The sequence below is a fragment of the Olea europaea genome, chromosome 6 (assembly GCF_002742605.1).
Source record: "Olea europaea var. sylvestris chromosome 6, O_europaea_v1, whole genome shotgun sequence".
NCBI lineage: Eukaryota > Viridiplantae > Streptophyta > Magnoliopsida > Lamiales > Oleaceae > Olea > Olea europaea.
In genome coordinates, this window is record NC_036242.1 from 27319549 (window position 1) to 27322542 (window position 2994).

At 32.7% G+C, this 2994-nt stretch overlaps 1 protein-coding gene across 1 annotated transcript; it reads left to right on the plus strand.

Annotated features, from left to right (window-relative positions):
• The first annotated feature begins 506 nt into the window (after positions 1-506).
• LOC111396312 lies at positions 507-2295 on the plus strand. The gene is made up of 2 exons (XM_023022715.1): positions 507-1168; positions 2038-2295. Exons 1-2 carry the CDS (start codon positions 923-925, stop codon positions 2278-2280), a joined length of 489 nt encoding a protein of 162 aa, XP_022878483.1. The 5' UTR covers positions 507-922; the 3' UTR covers positions 2281-2295.
• Positions 2296-2994: the final 699 nt, after the last annotated feature.

The window sequence follows — 2994 nt, forward strand, 5'->3', positions numbered from 1 at the left end:
TGTTCAATCATATATTTTTCAAATAATATTACATTTAAATTCAATTTTTTTTCTTTTTTAACCACACATTTTTCAAAAAATTATTATTTCTAAATATATTTTTCTTAAAACCTCATTAAAATAGAGCCCAAAACAAGAACATAATTAGTTAAATAATAATTAAGGTCCCCAACCCATTGTATCATTTGCACCTTTCTCCCCAATCATTTTTTCATACATAATGTAAATTTTGTAATTTTAAGAAAAGTTTGACCGTTTACCCAAACATTACAAAAATAAAGGTTAGGATTTGGTGCTGTCAAAAATTTAGATCTGGACCTATATGCTATAGTTTCAATTGATTGAGGACCCCAACTCTACTTTTTCCATGTAATAAATGACTCCTAATAAAACTGTCGGAATAATTTTAAATATAAGTGAAGTGGCAGGACGTCATTTCCACTAATCTCTTATAGCCGCCCATTCACAGCGCGTAATAAACAAGCACACCGACGCACCCCACCTTTGTCCTTATCCACATCATAGTCCAATTTTCCGTTCTCACTTCGCATCTTCTTCTTTCCATCCAGTCTCTCTATATATACATTTCACGTTTAATCGCATATATAAAACATCTTCTCTGCGAAGAATTTGGGATATTATTTGTTGCAGAAACATCGTTGGAAGGGTTTTTACTAAGAATCTTTCGATCCTTGGTTTTGTGGACATCAATTCTTGATTCAGTTTCTCATCTTTGAAATCCAATTCCTCCTTGCTCAATAACATACATTTTTATTTACACAATTTATTCGATTAGATAGTCGTTCATAATTTTATACACATTAGAGATAGATAAGAAGAAAGGTATTTATACAGAGGGTTTAGAGATATACACCCATTGATTAGATTATTAGTTATTTTTAGGTTTTATAAGAGAAGAGGGATGTTGGGGGCAGGATTGCAGTTTAACAGGAGTAGAAATGGAGAGGGTCAGTTTTATAGCGCCGCCAGGGCTCGCCGGAGCCAAGATCATTTGCGGAGATCTCAAAACAGGAGTCAAGCCGATGTGACGCCGGAGAAAACCAAGGGGGTTGCTGCCTCGCCAATGTTTGAACCGGCGTCCTCGTGTAATCTGGAACGGTTCCTGGAGTCAATAACACCCTCGGTGCCGGCTCAACGATTATCAAAGGTTTAATTGATATATATGAATTATTTGGACTTTCCCTTAATTAGAAGTGGTTTACGTTAAAAAGATTTGAATTTATTGTCAGTGGTAATTAATCTGAAAGTTTGCAGATTCTATGGATTTAGCATGTTTTGTTAATTACTTCACTGGCCATGTTTAAATAGTGTTTATTCCAAAGTATTTATTTAGTCCGAACGTTTTAGTTTTTTAACTATTTGTTGAAGTGTTTTTCTGTGTTGTCTATCAATGTTTCAATAATTAAGAGAAATGTGGTAATATCTATTGAAAATACGAAATTTAGGAGCTTTTAATACAGTAGTTAAATCACTTTAAAATGTCTGGCTGTTATTTTTCATATTAATTTTTTACCAATGGATGTGAAAGGTTGAAACTCGTACAACAGTTATATGGATGATCATATGCTTTATTTTATTATGAAACTTTAAAATTTGAATAATGAAAATAGATGGCCAGTGTCTAGTTGAATTGACCAGGTCATGGAGAAAATATGAATTCATCAATTTATTAGTGATTTGCCAATTGTTTTGGGTAGTTTACTGAATCAAAATTTTAATGAATGATATATTGAAAATATGACTTCATTAGTTTATTAATGATTACCAATTCTTATGTTTAGTTATTAGAAGTTATTGCAATTTTAATGTTGCTATAGCAACATGTAAGTGATTGTGGCTGAAATATGCTTTGGAGATGGTAAATTTTTCTTGAAGTATGGTAACCACCTCTTTGTTCTCTGAAGAAAATTAGTATTCATTTGCTGACTAATTCAAAATATCATTAGTTTATTGTTACTTCATTATTTTTGGTTAATTACCATGGGTTTGATTCAATCTATTTGAAAATATTAACAGACAGCATTGAAGGAATGGAGAACTAGCAATGAGAATTGTCAACCGTACTTTGTGCTAGCCGATTTGTGGGAGTCATTCAAGGAATGGAGTGTATATGATGCAGGAGTGCGATTGATAATGAATGACAGTGACCTTGTGGTCCAATATTATGTTCCCTATTTATCGGGTATACAATTGTATGTTGACCCTTCAAGGAGTATGGAAAATTCAAGGTACCTTATTTTCCTCCTAGATTCAATTTAGACTATGAGTATAACCAGACCTCATCTATTTGTCAAAAATGTAGAAATGAAAGAAGAAAGAACTACTGGCTTGCTTTTGTGTTTCATTTTATAAGAATGTTAGATGTTCGGATAAAACTTTGAACACATGTAATATTTGCTAGTAAAAGTGCATAAAACCTGTTAGTGATGTGTTCTTGTGCTTGTGTCATTGTAATATCTTTTAGGATACTGTCAATAACAGTGGTTAAATATCTGTTTCTAGAATGACTAGAAGGCAATCGAAAGAGTTCTGGACTGAGGAAGTGTATTTTGGCTTTGCTCAGATTACTTTAGATGGGAGAATTTTAGCTCGTTCCCTTACTACTGGATTTATGGATCAAGAGTTATTCTGATGTTTGACCATGTATATGCTATTAAGGATGTGATTTGATGGGTTATGTGATCATCATTGATTTGGTAGCTCAATCAAGATCACTTAGCGTAAGTGTAAAACAGTCACTGAGTGTAAATGTGTCAGCCTCAGTGTTGCTAATGATGATATTGATGTGATAAAATAATTTCCATTACATTGCCAGGTATAGATCATTTTATGTGTAGGCATGGGTCATGTGCGGGTCCATTTACATAAAAATTTGGTTGTAGAAATACTAGTTTTAATGTATGATCCAGGTTTCATTTCAAACTTTCATTACGTGGATGAGAAGTTTATTTAATTATGAATACAATTTATGAA